Raw genomic sequence first — 17,513 nt, 5'->3', positions numbered from 1 at the left:
TCAGAGCATGCCCGCTCTCAGTTAACCATTCCTCCACATATCTCTAACTCAACCAAAACTCACTGGGTAAAACTGACCTTTGGTGGGACTCTCCTGTGTATATCAGATCACTTTGCAAGATCAATATGCAAGATCTAGTCCGAAAGAATGATGCTATGGCCTGAATTACAAACAAAAACATATATCGTAAAAGCATAAAAACACAAAAAGTTAGCTGAAGCATGTTTTCTTTGCATCTGATTGAGCTTTATTTCTGTATAAACATTTATTTACAGCTTTACAATACTGGTGTTGGTTCCTGTGCAAATTACAGACCTGGAAAGGCCATTGAAGAAGGCTCTATCGAACTCTCCCCTTGCAGTGACAGTCTCACCCAGGTACTGCAAATTTTAACTATACAGGTACTGCATCAGATCTGGGGAACCATTCAGGAAGATGGTCCCTCCAATGTGTAAACAGTTGGGTTGACATTAGTGGAAATATTGATGTGTTCAAAATTAGGCATGTGCTAAAGCAGTGATACCCCACCTTTCTGTAGCTGAGCCTCATTTGAAAAATGGCAATGTTCCATGGCTCGCCAAGCCCAGATCCCCACACTCTGCTACAGCAAACACCATTAAGTGCCTATTTATTAGTGTATTTGGTAGTGTCTGGAGAACATAAAGCCTGGGAGTAAAAAATATATCTCAATTCTAGAATAATGGGGATGGGTTTTCCCATATTCTAATGCCTAAATTGCAAAGATAAAAGGGGACTTCATGTAGAGTCCCAAGCTGGCCTTAGACTAGCAAGTTCATGCATTGAGAGAAGCTGAGCCAGTATGTCCTGACTGCAGATATTTATTCAAAATCCCAAACAAGTTTTGCTGGCCACACTGAGCTCAGGGTGAGTTGCAGCCACTTTTCTAACTGCAATGTGTGCAGGCACTGTCAGAAACACCCTTCAGTTCAAACATTTATTAAACTAGAACATTTTCTTGTCTGATGAGTTTACTTTATACATAATTACAATCCATAAAGCATTTCCTCAGAAAAATAGTCTCAGATAAATAGTTTTGCCAGGCTTGTCTATGGGGAGATTGCTTTGCAGGATTGGGCCTGTTGGGTCTTCTTTATTCATGTTTGAGTTGCATCTTAACAAATATGAACAGGAAACTATTTTGGGAATGAGCATTTAAAAATGAATTGGGATGTCCTTCAAACTCTGTTCAAACAAACCATCCCTTTTCCAGCACTTTGAATATAATAGCATGAGGGAAATCCGGCTTGGTTCTGCTCCGCTGTTTTGCTTTGATGTCAGACACGAGAAAGTTATCCCTCAAAACTGTACAAAGGAGACAGACAACAGCCAGCAGCACTGGGATGTCCAGGAGGTTGGTAATGACTCTACTGTGAGGGGAGGGCAGCTGAGAGTGACTGTGGGATCATGGGTGATCCACAGGATTCATTGGTGGAGATGGGATACTTGAAGGGCAAGTTTCACTTCTGTATCATTTGCACCCAGGAAATTTAGGATGCTGTTTGCCCATTTACACTGTGTGTGCAAAATAAATTTGGTTTAAAAATACAAATTACAGAAATGCTATATAAATTCACATGCCCTTGATTCAGGCGTTTAACTTACTTGCCTTATAGGAATAGAATCAGAATGAATCAGTGGTTTTTAAAGTAAGAGCAGGACAAACCCTTGCCCACTTCTTTTGGATAGGGGAAGGGTCTGGGAATACTGAACTTGCCCACATGAGAGCACTTTGGGGGTAGCAGAAACTATGAAATTCCTCCTGTATGTAAGAGAAGGGCAAACTGCCAATTAGAGGAATCCAGTATTATTCAGTGGGCCTCACCCAGCAGAGTAGGAGCTCCTCCACAAGACTGAAAAAATGTAACACTCTAGGACAGCCTAAGAAAATATCAGTTTCCGTAATTGCAGGGATGCTGCAATCCTCAGGTACAGTTGCTGCTGAAAGTTGTTTTGATTCCTAAGAGAGGCACTGGTCCTTATGAAATTTTGCAGCCTGTAATACTGTAATTGATACTGATGAAAACATTTACCCATAGGAAACAAACAATAACGGTGGAAAAGAGATTTAGTAAGTTCTGCAGCTGCCACTCCTGTCAACTTCAAAAGGAATTGTGTGTACTTACCATCCCGTGGGCTCAAAGTTAAACCCAGCCTCCACTTTTACAGCAATACTTAATAAACCTTGAACAACCAGTCATTACTGATGACCTATTGTACAAAAAGTTTTAGAAACATGGCCTAGTTTTTACTGGAAATCCCTTATATTTTGTTCTTTTTTCCCTTCTTCTCTCATTTTATAGAATGGAATGATTGTCCATGTCCTTTCTGGCAAATGCATAGAGGCAGTGAAGAGTGAAGATGGGAAGGACTTGTTTTTGTGTGCATGTAACAAGAATGCAAATCAGCTGTGGCAGTTTGAACGTTCCCATGTGCTAGAGCAGAGATGACCAACAGGTCTCTGGGGAGATCAAGTCTCCAAAATTTATCATTACTTCTTCTGGGGATTTAAGATGACACATTTCCTGCATGGAAAAGAAAGATGTTTGCATCTGTTCTAGTTTGCAGGGAAGTTAGGAAGGTGTCTCCTTGAAAGCCTGGCTGAAATATTTGCTGCAGGTTCCTGGTTTATTCAACTCTAGCTAAAATAACCGTTCATTCTGTGAAGCAGGGAATAAAGATACTGTGAGCATCAACAGATTCTCAGCTCTGCTATTGGTGAAGATAGTAAGTTTGCCCTTTGAATGAAACATGAAAAACTGGCTGCCAGACTGCATGTCTTTAGCATATTTTGTGACTTCTGAGGAAACAGGAAAACAAATGTTTGTGAAACTTTTTCTCAGAGGAAGTCAGCCAAATCAGGATGAGAGTTTAGCCTTGTTGGACTGTGCATTTGACTTATTAAAAAAAAAATAGGTTTTGTGTGCATGAAAGTAGTAGACATTTTCATGTGTAATAGTTAAAACATTGTTTTCCAACTAGTCTGAGCCAAATTTATACCCTCCATGAGACTGTAACTTCCCAGGGAATACCAATAGTCCTCAACCTTTAGCACACCCTTCCTTAAATCCTTTGTCTGCAGTCTAAATTGGTTGGGAGAACAAGACTAAATCATTAACAACTTGTCATGTTTTAGTTTTCATGAAGTTTAAGAACCACTCTTCAGGAAACTTTTCTGGGAATATGCAAAGACTGAACTAGATTAGAGAGAAGAGTAACCGCTCCCCTGCTCATTTTGAAATGGAAAGTTTCAGTGGCATCTATTGGCTCTCATAAAGCTTTGGGATGAGCCAGTTATTATTCCAGTGGCAAAATTCTCTCTGAAATGAACAAATGAAGGGAAACAACAGGTTTCAACAACAGCTACCTAGGAAGAAAATACTGGTGCCTGCTTCCACTTGTTTGCTGTCTACTGCATTGATTAAGTCTATCGCATTGTCAGTTCTAGCTGAGATCCTGTGGGTTCTTGCTGTCACGGATCTCCGAGCTGGTCCTCAAAAGAAAGTAACATGCCTAACTTCCTAAACTGTCTTTTTCTGTGGAGCCTGCATCCCCTCTGAGCTCCTGTCTTTTACAGAAGTGAATGAGAGCTCATGTCATGTAATGATACTGGTCTCAGACACTCTGCATTACCAAAGCAAACTTGTATCAGTATTTTATTAGGGGACTTTCAATTCTGGAATTAAAAAACATAATGATGACATGTCCTAAGATCAGAACTGGTACCTGATAAGATAGAAGAACAAAGATTTGGGAGTTTTCCCACTTGTCAGCTCCACACCTGATTTATAGTATAAAGCAGTCATGGCCACATATATTTATTAAAGAGGAAGGTCATCATTGATGAAACCTATTTTTTTTTTCAAGAGACAGAAAGAAAATTGCTTTTTTGTAAAATGTAGAGCAAATTGTTTGAGCTTTGGACAAAGGGAGGAATAATAGATTATTCAGCTCAGAGCGTTCAGTCACCAGCTCGTGATAAATCATAATAAATTGGTTAATGCCATATAAAATTGGTTAAAACAGAAGACATGAATATCATTAAGTGTTCTGTTGTTCAAAAAACTCCCCAGTGCACTCCCTGTTTGCTTTGAGTGATAGATTCCACACCATGTTCAGGCGTCATTGCAATCATCCTAATTAGCACTTACTCTTTCTTTGTCATTGGTGCAACAGAATCTAATACCATTTGCTACTGTATCATTTAAGATTCCCTGTGACATTCTTGAAAATTCTTCAATTTTCAGCTGAAAGGAAGTTAGGAACTTCTTCCAGGACACTAAGTGATCCCTGGTCATTGCCCATATCCAGGGCAAAGAAGAGAAAAGAGAATTTCTAAAAGTTGCATAAAAGCTGAGTGAAATGTTGTTTTAATCAAATGTGATTTTTTTTTAATTATAAGTATGCCAGATTTTTTAATTATGTATTATTTATTATACTTTGGACTGTACACTGGGAATATTATTCCTTCAGCATTTAGCTTAATGTTCAAAAAATGTTTATGCAAATATGTTAATTGATCACAAGTTGGATTTATCACAGAGAAACAAGAAAATATTTTTGTTTTAGAGAGGAAAAGTTTGGAATAAAGCTTAAGAGATGTGGTCATCCTAATCTTATACTGCTTTTTAACGTACTGATGAAAACCTAGGAAAGGATTGCTGTAGATGTAAAAAATATGTTACATAAAGCTCTCCCAACAATAAAATGAGAATATAGGTTTTTTCAGTACCATTTAAAAATAATTGCTGTTATACTTGTTGCCTTTAGCATCAGTAAATGTGTGTTTGGTTTCCAAGAGAAGTAAACTCCAGAGCCCAGGCAAGAAAGGAGCTGCACTGTGGTCTGGGAGGCCTCCTTATGGGGACAGCCAGGGGACAAGGATTGTGGACCACACCATGGAGCACACTTCCCTCTAATATAAACATAACTGGCTACGACACAAAAAACAAAGGGAAAACATCTATCTCTCGTTTTTCCTAGTTTCTTTCCTGTATGCCTTTTAAATTGGTTCTTTGGTTATACCAATGCTGTTTCCCCAGTGTGGTCATTTACATTTTGCCCCTGTAATTAGATCCATGAACAAGGCCCTTTCTCTCATGCAGATTGTACAGGAAGGAATAAATGGTCTCTGCTAAGGGTGTTAGTCTGTTTTCCATGTTCTTGCACATCTTTCACACAACACAAGAAGAAAGCAATGGTATGATCATCACAAAAAATGGAATTACTTTTAGTTCTGTATTTAGACAGGGAATACATTTCAGGTTCTTACTATAGTCCTCTAATACCCATTGATGAGAGAGAGATGTAAGAACAAAATGTTTCGGGTGAGACTGGAGTGTCAGTTTTAATTTTGAAGACCTCAATAGTAGCACCTCAGGCAAGAGCAATGGAATTCCAGCATAGCACAAGTAAACATCTTGTATTCTAACTCCCCTGGTTTCTTCAGATGTGGCAAGCCCAGCATGATGAATGTGTTGAGCCAAACACACCCAAGAAGCTGAGCTGAAAGGTCAAATTCAAGAACATAAACAGATTCAGATCATAAAACATATTCAAAAGTCTTATGCAGGAGAGTGAAAAAGGAGGGCTCTGCAAATTGGTGACTTCTCGGCTCATGTTTTTAAGCTACGCAGACTGGACCACCTACATTCTGCCCCAAATAAAGTATATAAGTGCACAGTGAAATGTTGCATTTTTATTCTTCCTCATTATGATGTGACTGGCCAAAGCCTCCTTTACCTCACACCTCAGAATAGCTGCTCTGCAAACAAGCCCATGGAAAGCCTCCCTTGCCAATACATCCATTTAGCAGTTACTTAATGGTCTTAAAGAAGCATACAGGAGCACTCTGTGTCCACTAACATCTTAGATGGGGTCTGATTTTATAGTCCTTTGCCATAATTTCTATTGGTTGCAGTGGAAGTGTCTGACTAGGGAGTGCAGGAAGAGACTCCCTGGAAAGTGTGATCTCTGGCACACAGCCTGGCTACATGACTATGGATAACATGCAGAATATTTTTGCTCTCCCCCTAGCTACAAATGCTGGATTTTGCAGAATAGCTACTCACTAGGAGATTATTATGCATAAGACACATGGGACAAAATTCATCTCTATTAACTCCAGCCAGGTAAACAATAGTCATCAAAACTAAGCTAATTGTCCAGGCTTCTTCTGTTGGTCAGCAGAGAAGATGTTCAGAGTTAATTTTGTTCTTTTCAAAGACAGGTACTTAAACAAGATGAGTGAATCACTATCTAGAAGTGCTTGCTCTCTCCACTAATTGGAGAGGGAGTCTTGATGAGCAATTTGGATGGTGTGTGTAGCTTTTAAACTGGAGCTAGGTGGAAGGAACATGATCCAGAGGGTACCCAGGCTAAAATCTCTTCCAGGAGCTCCATCACAGTGCCCAGATCTTTGGAATCCACCCAGAATGGGCTCTGGGCACCAAGGTTACAGCCAGCAATGAAATCCCTTGCCACCCTCTGCAGCTTCCTCAAATAAGCCTACATCCAAAAACACTGCAACAGGACATTTTCTTTCAAGATTGCTTCTCTGTTCAAAAACTAAGAGATCCTGCTATGCAGGATGCTGTGTTACAGCATGATCTGGTCACTCTGGGATACGAATTTAAATGTTCAGAAACACATTTTTTTTGAAGATATTAACTCTAATATTAATAATTAAAAATCATTTATCTCATTCTGCTGAGTGGGCTAGAAAGTTAGAGAAGACTTTTGATGATACGGAACAGATACAGGTGACAGGATTGTTAGCTATGTTCTTTTTTTTATTAGCTTGAACCTAAATTATGTACAGACCAATCTAAAGGTCAGATACATCATTCAGTTTCTAAGTAGCTGCAGTGTGACCTTTGTTAAAGTCCATGACCTTTTTTCTATCATGATGTTTATTTACATTAAAGGTAAGTTTATATTGCAAATTCAGAAGATGGTGAAAATGATCTTACCCACTTTTAAGAATATGTATTATATATAAATACTAAATATATTTTAAAACAACCTCAACTGACTGTTCTGTGCAATTATTCAAACGATTGCTACCACAAAACTCCATTCTTTGCTATATTTGTTATTACTCTCTCAGTCTTAGAGACTGATAATAAGAATTAATCTAATAGTGTTATTTATATTGTTACAGGCATAAATGAGCTTTAAAGGGTAACATCCTTTGGTTTTATGTTTTTCACAGTATTTTTTCTTAACTTCTTAACTTAATATCCTATTAAGTTAAAACTGGTTTTGTTACAGTCTCTTTTTCATCTCTTTACTGTGACGTTTACACTAAAAATTTCATAGCAGATATGAAAGAAAATCAATGGGTATTTTGAAGCATCAGGAGCGGATCTCTAAAGATTTTGAACATCAGATATTTACGTCTGAGTACAAGCTACTGGGAAGCTGCTTTTAAACACAGTGTATTCTGTCATTCACTCTTTATACACATGGGTTGGGATTACAGAACAAATTAAAAGTGGTCAAAAGCTGTAGTCAAAACAAAATGTTTTATGTGATGATTATACACAGTCCCATGCAGAAGATAGTTCATTACATCTTAACATCTTCCTCTTTTTCTGTCCCTTTTATTAACACACACTTTTTGCTTTGCCCACTTTGAAATCAATAGCCAAGCACTGAACAAAGAAACAGTTTCATAACCAGGATATTTCAAGAAGGCAGATGCATAAAACTCATCATGTCAATTAAAAATCAGCCTCACAGTAAAATTCTCATTGGCCAAGTTGTCTATCTAAAACACTGGGGTTTTGTCTTCTCATCTGATTTGCATATATGTCATATCCATCAAAAGATTGTCATCTCTGGTGCCTAAAGCTGCTTCAACTTACAAATCAATCAACAAATCATATAGCCTGAAAGTCTGCTTCATCTTCTTGAGCAGTGAATGCTTGTTGAGTCGCCATAGCGAGCCCATGGACGGTGGCAGGAGTCACTTCTTGAGGGCAGGTTGCTGTGGACTCCTTGATTTGTGGGAGCAAAGGGAACATTAACTTCTGAGGGTAACAAGCCATGGTCAGTGCATGTGTTTGTGCAGATATGCACATGTACAGCCTCAAGAACAGGCTGGTGTGATGCTGAGGAAGTAACACTCAGTTTTACATAAACGCTGGACTGCTTCAGCTCTAGGTCCTGCTATTGGAACAGTCTCACACGTGAAGCCAATATATTGCACTTAAGATTCCTTAGTGCCAAGGACAAATCCTAAATCAGCAATGAGAGGGAAGGGTGAAACAAAATAGGTCTTGATACTGAAAAATAACTTGATAAGCAAAACAAGTACAACGAGACCATAATTTGCTAATTACAGTCAAATGATGGTCTCTCCTTTTCTGAAAAATATCATATTTAATACATTTTTATTCAACATTACACACTGTAACATGATGCTCATGCTAGGCAGACAATAGCAATTCCTTTTTGCAGATTTTCCAAGATATCTGAGCTCGGTTTGGTTTCAGTGTGGAGAAGAGCACACGTTTCCTTTACTCTCTGCGGGCGAGAGCTGGGCTGCTCACCAGCGGCACTGTGAGAGCCTGGGCTGGGCTGCCCGTGGCAAGGTGCCAGGCTCCACTTCCTTGTCCTCCCATCACGAAAACAACCTTATCCTCTGGGATGTCTTGCTTTCAACAAGCTGGCAAATTTTGATGAAAATTGTTTGGCTGGAACTTTTTTAGTCAGCTCTAGTGACAGCGTTTATAACAATTACATGCTAACAAAGACTGTAGACTCAGCACAATGAGAGAAGTCCATGTTCAAATTTTAAAAGTGAAAAAGAGTAGAGTAAAATGGAAAATGGGAAAAGCTGAATTTAATTTCCGTTTCCAAGCACACCCACCCATTTGTTTTTACAGCACTGGCACATTGTAGAACAATCCAACACAATAATGGCAGCCTTGGGGTTAATGCTGCAAATACTGGTTCCTACTGGAGTGCCTGCCAGGGAAAGCTCTCCCCTGCATTTGGATTGATTTTCTTCTCTTTCTGCTTGTAAAAGCAAGCTCTGGAGGGGAAGAATGAGGCAGGTAGTCCGCTTTTTGGGGACACTCTATCATCAAATACACAGGTATGTTGTGCCACCTATCCATATTGTTTTGCAGGACCTCTAGTGGGCAGCAAATTGTGTTTGTGGACAAAGTCACCTTGGGAAGCTCTTAACGTGAAGACAAGACTTGAAGTATCAGGATGGCTATGAACCCCGGCCAGTCAAGAATGAATGTCATAATGTCATTTCTTTAATTAACATTTGGGATTTTCTCCAGGAAAAGTTATCCCATCTTCTTCCTTCTGACACGGAACACTGCAAAAGAGTAAATTGAAATGGAGTTCTCTGTTTGTGGTGGGAAGTACACTGTTTTGCTAATTGGGGAAAACGATTACACACTGATTTAAAAGAAGGGTATCCTTTCTTCCTCTGCCTCCCAAAAAACCATCCTGCTGTTCTGAACACAGGTTGCCAAAATCCAGAGCACTGAAAGACTAAAAGCCTGCTGGAAAAGTATCCAAGACATAAAATACATTTATAACAATTGGTAATCATTATTTTATGCCTGTCAGGAATCTTTCTGGCAAACAGCTATCTTGACATCAGTGATATTTCATTCTGGGGTTTGAAGGTGAGACTATAGATGACAGGTTTTACTCCTAATTTTCTGCTTCTCAGTAGGACCACTCTTGGCAAGATAAATGTTGAAAATGTGCCGCATGAAACTCCTTTCCACAGGAGCGCCCTCATTTTGACACTTGATGACACAAACGGTGCTAGCATGCTGCAACCCTTAGCCAGACCGGTGCTGGTGTCATTAAAATGCTTCTGCCCTGTGTGGATCTAGGACTGCCAGGCCAGGGATGTGTGAACACGCAGCCGCTTCTCCCTCCAGGCTGAGGAGAACCTTAAGCTGCACAAAGGGAAGACCTATTTATACCTGCTCCAACAGTAGGTCTTATCAGCACAATCATTTATTAAAATGTTTAAAATACACCTGTGAAATAAATAGTGAAATGACTAAAAAACCCTATATGTGGACAAAGTCTACACACAGCAAGAACATAGGAGAGGCATACCTTTTTTTTTTTCCTGGCAGTAGAAAGACAAACCTAATGGAGACTACAGGTGAGGGAATGACAGCAGAAGAGGTGGCAGGGAGGGCGGAGGTCATTTCTCAGGCTTTGAGAACGTGCAGGTGGTCATTTGTTGCACTGAGACAAAGACTTCTCTTTTTCTCTATCCCAGGAAATGACTGGAAATTTCAGAAACATGCACAAATATATACTCAAGATTTCCTCCCTGCCCCATTTGAGAGGCTTGTCTCTCTTAGCTTTCTGTTTGCTTTCTGCTGGACTGGCTATAATGAAAAAATGATGGAATTTCCAACAGCAAATTAACTATATTGTGAGCTATAGGCAGTCTTGGAAGTATCATTTCTTGGCAGTCATGAGCGATGAATTACAATATGCTACATCTGGGGGAAAATACCAGAAAGAGTCTGCATGGTAAAGGCCTGGATAGTGCAAGAACGAGCAAAAGTAAACAGTATTTCACATTGATAAAACACACTTGACAGGTTTAAAATATGACAGTCAACTCAATAAGAAAAGAGAATATTAAAACTGAATAGTTTCAAGTGGGATGAAACAGATTTCTTTTTTAAAAGGATGTTTCTTAACAGTCTTTGTGCCTCTGGGCATGGACGTTGCTCTTTCAAATCTCAGTAAGGCATTTTGATCCTTAATTAGTGTTGCACAACTGATCAGGAGCCTCAAGGGTTCGTGTAAGGCAGATGGTGTTGTCTGCCGGGGCATCAGGCAGCGGGGCCAACACCCTGACCTCGTGAAGCAAGTGACTGTGAGTCAGCCTGATTCTCATCAGGTATCTTATGTCGTGAGGGTATTGTTACTGTAATAGGATCCTTTTAGCTGCTGAGCAAAATGAATAGGAAGAATCCAACAGTAAAGTACAAAAAGAGAAGTCAGAATCGTTACTCACTGAGTGAAGTCCCCTGAAAAAATAAGTTTTGGAGGAACCAAGACTACCCACAGATTGAGGTCAAATTTGAACTTGCAGTCACAAAGTGCATGGAGGGCTTGTGCAAGGTGAGAAATACTCTAATAGTTTATATTCACTTCTTCAGAGTGAAACTGTTCCTTTCATAAATGCTGAAATGTTTGAATTGACACTTTTGGCCCAAACTGATTTTTATAAATTTTGTGCTGAAATAATTCCTTCCCCTTCTCCTCTATATTTTTCAGTTCAGCAAGAGATTAAAAAAACAAAACAAAACTGGAGACAGATTTGATCAAGACTAATCACAGAAAATGTTCTGTGGTAGATTTATATTTAAATAAGGCACTGGTCAGGCCCACGTCTATGTGTTAGACATCAGAGACCTGTCTGTGATCCTGCCTGTCACCAAGCCCTAACGTCCTCCAAGGTGGCTGACACCCACCTGCGCTTGCCCCGTCCGATCTCTTGACTTACACACTGAATCAGCAACCAGATTCAGCTTCAGATAGTTATGAGAGAGAGTTATGAAGGGCAGAAAAATAGAAATTTATTATTTACTGTTCATGTCCTTTATTTCTCCTTCAGGGTTGTTCATTTAGATCCTTGCAAACATCTAAAAATGATTCTGGGGGAACAAAGATGGTTGTCTATTTTGGAATTAATGTTCCTCCACAAAAAGCTGTTTCTAATACAGACAAAGGGTGAAATTTTGGCCTTCTCTTCAGCGTAGCCAAAGCAGCCCTGGTGCCTCCAGACTCAGGCAGCTGCGGTGAGCGGCGGGGGCTGCCTCGGAGCAGCCTTCAGAAAGCACTTTACATGGTGCTGCGCCTCGGAGGGCTCTCGCTGCCTGCAGCTCAGACTATCCCCAGCCAGTTTAATCTTAACGAGCTGCCTTTGCAAGGCAATCTGCAAGTGTGTTTACAGTTCGAGCACAGTATTTTCTTATCCCTTGGGTTGATTAACCTGTCAGAAGATGAATCTCTGTCTTCAGAACTCTATTTTTGTAGGTGCTCTGGGTATAAATGCCTTAACTGCACAAAAACGAACTAGACAAAATGTGCAGACACTTTATTTGGCATGGAAAGAAACCAAGGACACAGCCTTGCTACGGTTGCAAAAATAAGAAGAATATGGGGAACTTGGCCTTCCTCAATGGAAATTCTGCATTTGGGTGGCCTTGCGGCAGCCTGTGTGGGACTGGCGGTCATTGTCTCTGAATGAAGAGGCTGGCTTAACCTGGACCACTATCAAATCCTCCCCTCATCAGATCTTTCCTTTGGCAGCTCTACTGACAGAAATGCTCTGGCTGAGAAAGCGCAATCAAATCCCGCTACACATAATATCTGAGAAGGGGGTCTAGTAGTTTAAAACACTGAGAAAGTTTGACTGTGTTTGTTTGACATTTTCTCCAGTTGCTGATTTATTTGAATTCTCCTTCAGTTATGAAAATCCCAGGCTTGGAAAAACTATCAAGGAAAAAAAATATATATATTTGCAAGGATCAGAGTGTTTTGTAGGGATCACATTAAATTCTTCCAGTGTGTATCTTCTATATATTATCCCCACTTGCTGTATGTACAGGGGATGACCCTGCATCCCTAACCACTAAGTTCCTTGCTAGGTTTTACCAAGTGAGGAACAAATTCTGCGATTCGTGCCTGGAGCAAACACCTGCGGTGGGGGAATATCCTCCCCCTCGTAAGCGGGATCAGTTTGCCGGGGCCCGTATGGAGAGGAGACCCTCCCTGCATGGGAGCTGGGCCCCCTACCAGCATATCCCCCAAACTGCCCCACTCCCGTGCTTTCGCTGTGTGTGTACAGAGGGAGTCTGCACAGCATAAGCTTATGCATCGATCCTCCTTCCCGCTTGCCCTTGCCTCCGCAGCAAAGTCGCATCTCTTGACTGCAGAGCAGTTTGCAGTGGAGGTGTGGAAGCAGGGCCGTGGAAATGCATTTTGACGCCCAAGGCGGGATGGCAGCTTGGTGTGCTGTCACCTGCTCTCCCTTGTGCCTCATGTCCAGGGGTGTGAAAAGCCCAGTCGTGGTTCCAGGGAACAGCAGGGCTTGAACTTCATGAACCATCTCTGTCAGAGAGGGTGTTTTGCTGCTCACTGCACCCTTTCACAGTCCCATAAGTAGGGCTGTGTTTGCCTGTAAGTGTCTCCCTGGGCACCATCGCTGGGACTGGGAATTTCGCTGTGTGCCTCAGCAGCAAATGGATGAATTTCCAGCCTGCACAGCTTCTACTTGCCCACGGAAAGCCTGCAGGCGCTGACCCCAGGCTGTTTGCAAAGCCTGTCAAAAACTATTTGTGTATAGAGATCGCAGCAGCAAATATCACAGTTAAGGCTAAAAGGCATTTCCATACCAAGCTCATTCTAGGTCACTAACTTCCTAAGGGTATTCTACCAAGAAATAGCTTTACCTCGAATAATTCTGCAGGAGAGAATGAATTACAATTAACCCCTTCTTTGAAAGGAAGAGCAAGAATTCTTCACTCCATCACATTCATCACTAAAGATTTATTCAGGATCAGAATTTTTTTTTTTTTCCGGGCTAGTGCTAGAAAATAAAGTTACAAGGTAGTGGTAGCTTTGAATGGAAAAAGTTCTTCACTTTTTCAAAAAGAGCCATATTTTATACATGCATCTTGGGCAGCATCCACACTCCTTTTAGGAAAGTAAATACAGTGTATTCAAATTAAAAAGAAATCTCGCACTGATGCACACCATCAACTCCAGTCAGAGACCTTACAGCCTAGAAAACTCAGGTCATGATCAGGAAAGCCACTGCAGTAATGACGGAAATATAAAAGGTGTACAGATGTGGCTTTGAAGAAAGAGCTGAAGCTATGTACTTTCCAAGTGTCTTGCAGAAAGAATTTCAATATGGCTAATTAAAAAGAAAAGGGAAGGGAAGTAAACAAATTACAAAATTAAACAAATAAAGGCAGCTAAATGATGGCAGGAGACGAGCAGTAACCAGTTTGGGACAATCCTACCCAAATGTGTGGAACTTGCACATCTTCCCCAGCTGCCATTAGGAGATTGTGGCTACCACAGCCAGGAGGGACTAGCAGAAAGACCACCAGAGCTGACGATACCCCATTCAGATCCCTGTCTTCTTCTGAAAGACCTCCAGGGTGTAAAAGTAAGGGAAAGACTTGATTATTCTGAGGCTTAGGTCCTGAAGGACTTTGGCCTTAATTAAGAGTTAGCTCTAAGACAATGTCAGCTTAGTGCTCAATAACTGTCAAAAACCATGTATCGAAAGGTAAGAGTTTTTGGAAAATAGGGAACAGAACAGAGAACAAATCACTATGCCAGTGTATGGGACTGTGATGCACCTGCATCTTGAATTGGGCACAGTTCTTTTCTCCCTCCCTCTCAAAAAGCAGGTAGCAGAACTGGAAAAAGTTCAGAGAAGGGCAACAAAGATGATCAAAGGTATGGAATTGCTCCTGTGTGGGGAGTGACTAAGTAGACAAGGACTTTACAGGCTGGAAAAAGAAATAACTGATGGAAGATAGGAAAAATTTCTAACCAGTCATCAGTAGGATGGAGAGAACAGGTAACTTGTCTCTTCCTATCCAAAATGTAAGCGTCTTCAAATGAACTAGGAAGCAATGGGTTCAGAATAAACAAAAAAAGATGGCTTTCCTCACAAAGTGTACTTAAATCGGGTAATTCCTTTCCACGGGACGAGGTGGATTGTAAGTTGTCACATGGATTCAAAAAGTGACTGAGAAATTAGTGAAAAAATGTATTTATCAAATGCTATTAAACGCAAAGACAACAGCTTCAAGAAGTCCATGACCTACAAATTGTGCGGTAGTACCCCAATTGCTTGCCCTGTTCTTTCACTCTTCCTTAGCTGTGGCCCAGTGCTGGGGAAGGGATACTGGGCTAGGCAGACCTTTGGGCTGACCTGGGACAGCCACTCTTCTGCTCCTTTGCACCTCTGATGTTGTTTTGATGACAACAGCCACTGTTCATCTCAGCCTTCAGGACAGAAGCTTTACAGGCTCTAAAATGGCACTGTAAGGGGTGGTTTGTCTGTATCTCTGCCTCTAGGCTGTTTTTATATCTAAATTCAAACTCTGATTCTCCTGATCAGGCCATGGGATGTATCAGAACCCACCAGTGCGGTGCACTGAGGGTCACAGAAACCTCTCCATTAAGAGATGGTGTAAAAGCAAAGTCAAATGTATTCTATCATAATGAGACAAAGGACAGGATAATGTAGGGTTCATATTTTATCTACTTGCTTCTATATTTAATTAAATGAAAATTTAATCTTAAAATCCATCACAGCTACAAAATCAGTTCTAATCTCTGGTACTGGAGTGATGCAAAATGATGAATTTATGCAGCAGTATGCATACTCATACTCAAGCTCAGCTGGAGCTCACCAGTCTCACCATTGTCTGAAAGAAACAATAACCATGAGAAGATGTTTGCATTGGCTTTGCATGGGTACAGAATTTCCTCAGACAGAACCAGCAACAGGCCTATGATGAGAGATCTGTGGAAATGAGACCCATTAAGCAGTTACAGTTTCAATGTATTTGGAAAAACACTCTCCCCTGAAAAATGTTTTTTCCTAGGGAGCATGGAATAGTTAATTCTTCCTAAGATTATAGCAAACTTCTTTTTTTTACAAATGTAAACACTGTAGGACTACACACCGAAGACCATGCTCAGAAACGTTGGAGCTGCCTAGACTTCTGGTGGACTGGAATAACTTATACTTGGAATAAAGAAGGTATCAAAAAGTTGTTGCACACTTTTCCAAAAGAGACTATAACTGAGACCAAAATAAAAACATTTGCCATAAAGCATAAAAAGCCCCCAGAAGGCACTGCAGGAGTGACTTATGGATCAGCATATTGCCAGCTCCTGTGATTTTATCCTGTGTCTTGTGATAGTTGGATCATTTCCTAAAGCAACAGCTCCTGCGTTCAAATAAGGTAAGAATCTTAGCTTTGACTTAAAAACAAAAAACCACCACAAAAAAAAAAGAAAACCCTGGTAACAAAATGAAAACATGATCCCTAAAAGCTTCAATACCAGAGAACAAATTAAAAATACTCCTTTTTAATAATATGATTTTAGAGCCAATCTTAAGATCTTCAGGGGCCCAGCTCATAAATTTTGAAACCTTGGGTTCAGCAGCATCAATGAGCTAAATGAAAATTTGCCATGGAAGTGACTCAGAGAAAAAAGGACACTGAAACTGAGACCTGCACTGTACTGATCATACAGTAACTGAAAATAAGGAGAAGAGCAAACCCCAAAGATGCATAGTTAACAACATATATGGGGCAAATATTCATGAATTAATTACTACTCCCTTCATGCAAATAAATTCCTTTTCCACTAGAAGGAAGAGAGCAGACATAAAAACATAACAGTCATGAGTTAGTTGCTTCCTTCAAAAATGTTTGAATGACCCTTTATTGCAGATTTTATTTAAGTGAGGGTCCCAAAAGTTTGCTTCTCAATTACATGGCTGCCAACATCAATATCACATGTACTTTGAATGATTCCCTCAGATCACCACATACTGGCAGAGCTCCTCCCTTCTCTCTGAAGAGGAAGGCAAAGGACAGCCAAGAACGAGGGTGCAAATAGAAAAGCAGAAAGTGTGGGTTCCCAGGGCTAGGCTTGCTCCCAACGAGATTTGCAGATGATGTCAGCAAGCTTTTGGCTCAAAGACAAATCCGCACAGGTTCAGCTCAAAAAACCCTCTGAGAACCCCACTTTCTATTTTACTTTTTAAAGGGTAGATTTGCATGTTGCAGCACATAACCTAAAGCAGAAAATACCAGTTTGTTTTGGGGGGGGGGGGGGTTGTTGCTGTTGTTTTTATATAGGTCATTCTTACTGTAGCTATGGTCCCTGCCTGCCAGGCTGCCTAGTGATACTGCCTGAATGGGTCATCTCTGGAGCCGACCTTCATGTATCACCTAGCACCTTCGGAGTGAGCTTGCTTTACCGCTATGCTCAGCAGCAGGGTTAATGGCACAGCAATGATTTTCCATGACCCTATGGGAAGCCTGTGCTGGACTGGTGAGCTGCCAAGACTTTTGGAGAGGCGAGCTGGTATGCAGACAAACTGAAAAGGTGATGCCAAAGAGTGGTAATGAACGATGACAAGTCACTCAAGTTTTTACCCTCCTGTTTAGTTCCTTTTGACCCACTTCCCCCCTGACCACAGGTGACCTTGCAACATCTGTTTTCCAGCTTGGCACAGTTTCTTTCTCTTGTTGCCTTGTCACTCAGAAAGCTTGACCTCTTTCAGAGATGATGAGCCCAGCATCCTCCAGGGTTACACAGGAGCCTCTGTGTCCTTACACCACAGCTACTACATAAAGCCATAGCATTTTAAGTTATCATGAAGCAGTTTCAAAGCTATGTCTGGACTAAATATAAAGAGAAAGCAATCCCCAAAG

General features: G+C 40.7%; 1 protein-coding gene across 5 annotated transcripts in view; it reads left to right on the top strand.

The window, feature by feature from the left end:
- The window catches only part of GALNT15 (polypeptide N-acetylgalactosaminyltransferase 15), a 29,193-nt gene extending 23,498 nt beyond the window's left edge, over nucleotides 1–5,695 (top strand). For 3 of the 5 annotated variants that reach the window (XM_067291534.1, XM_067291533.1, XM_067291537.1), the window contains 3 exons: nucleotides 276–377; nucleotides 1,232–1,372; nucleotides 2,322–4,763. In XM_067291534.1, coding sequence (XP_067147635.1) covers nucleotides 276–377; nucleotides 1,232–1,372; nucleotides 2,322–2,468 — 390 coding nt within the window. In that variant the 3' untranslated portion in view covers nucleotides 2,469–4,763. Of the gene's footprint in view, nucleotides 1–275; nucleotides 378–1,231; nucleotides 1,373–2,321; nucleotides 4,764–4,788 lie in introns of those variants that run through there. The other 2 variants (XM_067291535.1, XM_067291536.1) reach the window with 2 other exon arrangements.
- Nucleotides 5,696–17,513: the final 11,818 nt, after the last annotated feature.

The sequence above is a fragment of the Apteryx mantelli genome, chromosome 2 (assembly GCF_036417845.1).
Source record: "Apteryx mantelli isolate bAptMan1 chromosome 2, bAptMan1.hap1, whole genome shotgun sequence".
In the NCBI taxonomy this organism is placed as follows: Eukaryota; Metazoa; Chordata; class Aves; order Apterygiformes; family Apterygidae; genus Apteryx; species Apteryx mantelli.
The sequence above is the reverse complement of the archived record's forward strand: the minus strand, read 5'-3'. Positions and strand labels throughout refer to the sequence as shown.